General features: G+C 75.9%; 1 protein-coding gene across 1 annotated transcript; it reads left to right on the top strand.

Moving 5' to 3' along the window:
• Nucleotides 1-44: 44 nt before the first annotated feature.
• KRI1 (KRI1 homolog) lies at nucleotides 45-1454 on the top strand (the record flags this gene model as incomplete). The annotated part of the gene is made up of 7 exons (XM_085299995.1): nucleotides 45-207; nucleotides 289-391; nucleotides 477-572; nucleotides 703-873; nucleotides 952-1027; nucleotides 1094-1194; nucleotides 1314-1454. Coding segments are annotated over 7 exons (851 nt in total), but the record flags the coding sequence as incomplete, so codon positions are not given.
• Between the last annotated feature and the right edge of the window lie 5 nt (nucleotides 1455-1459).

Genomic DNA, 1459 nt, shown 5'->3' with positions numbered 1-1459 from the left:
GCGGCCGGGGCGCGCGGGGCTGGGGCCGGGGTGCCGGTGCTGAGCCCCCCCCCGTCCCTGTCCACCCCGCGCGGGGCCGCAGGCGCCGCTGCAGCGGTACTGGAACGACCCGGCGCTGGACCCCGGCGAGCGCTTCCTGCGGGACTACGTCCTCAACCAGGGCTACCGCGAGGAGGACGAGGAGGAGGAGGAGGATGGCGGCGAGGGGTGAGCGCGGCGGCGAGGGGCGAGCGGGGCGGCGCGGGCGCCCGCCCGGCCTCACCCGCCGCCGCCGCCGCCTCCCCGCAGGGGCCCGGGCGACTCCTCGGACGAGGGCGAGCTCTTCCTGGAGAAGCAGGAGGCCTTCGAGCGCCGCTACAACTTCCGCTTCGAGGAGCCCGACGGCCAGCAGGTCGGGGGGGTCCGAGGCCGGGGGGAGACCGCGGTGCGGGGCGGAGGGTCCCAGCTCCCACCCCGGCCTCGCCGCCTGCCCCCAGGTGAGGACGTACCCCCGGAGCATCGCCACGTCGGTGCGGCGCCGGGACGAGCGCCGCAAGGAGAAGCGGGAGCGCGTCCGGGAGAGGAAGAAGAAGGTGGGAGATGGGGAAAGGGGGGGGGGAGGAAGAAGCGCCATCGGGGGGCTCCTGGCACCGCGGGGCCGGGCGGTGGGGCTCCGTGGGGCCCCTCAGCCGTCCGTCCATCCGCCCGTCCGTCTGTCCGCAGGAGAAGCTCCGCAAGCGGGAGGAGCTGAAGCAGCTGAAGAACCTGAAGCGGGAGGAGATCGCGGCGCGGCTCGCCCGGCTGCGCCAGGCCACCGGCAACGCCGCCGTCGGCTTCTCCGAGCGCCTCCTCGAGGACGACTTCGACCCGGCCCAGCACGACCGGCTCATGGAGGTCGGCTCCGGTCGTCCCCCCGCCGGCGTCGCCGACGCCTTTCCCGGCGCCCCGCGACTCTCTCCCTTCTCCCCCCAGGAGTTCTTCGGCGACGACTACTACGGCCGCGGGGAGGAGGAGAAGCCGCRGTTCGAGGAGGAGGAGGGTCTGGACGGTGAGCCGGGGCCCGGGTCCCCCGCGCCGGGGCCGCGCCGGGTCTCATAGCGCCGCCGCCCCGCAGACGACTGGAACTGGGACACGTGGACCGGCCGGGACGGGGAGGAGGAGGAGGAGGAGGCGGGAGGCAGCCGCCAGCCGCACTGCGAGGATCCCGACTTCGTGGTCCGTCCCCTCCCCGGGGAGGGTGGGGGCTGAGGCCGGGCAGAACTCGTGGCGGCGATGCCCGGCGGCGGTCGGATCCGCCCCCGCCCYGAGCCGACGGCTGCCGCGTCCCGACGCAGATGGACGCGGACTACGACCCCCAGGCCCCCCCCGGGAAGCGGCTGAGGAAGGAGGCGCCTTCGCTGGGGAAGAGGAGGCGGAAGACGCGGTTCAGGGAGGCCGTGGAGCGGGAGAAGCCGGCGTTCGACCCCGGTGAGCGAGCTGG

Source organism: Rhea americana, unplaced genomic scaffold, assembly GCF_003343005.1.
Source record: "Rhea americana isolate MKP2758 unplaced genomic scaffold, rheAme1 scaffold_1590, whole genome shotgun sequence".
Lineage (NCBI taxonomy): Eukaryota > Metazoa > Chordata > Aves > Rheiformes > Rheidae > Rhea > Rhea americana.
This window is presented reverse-complemented; position numbering and strand designations above follow the sequence as displayed.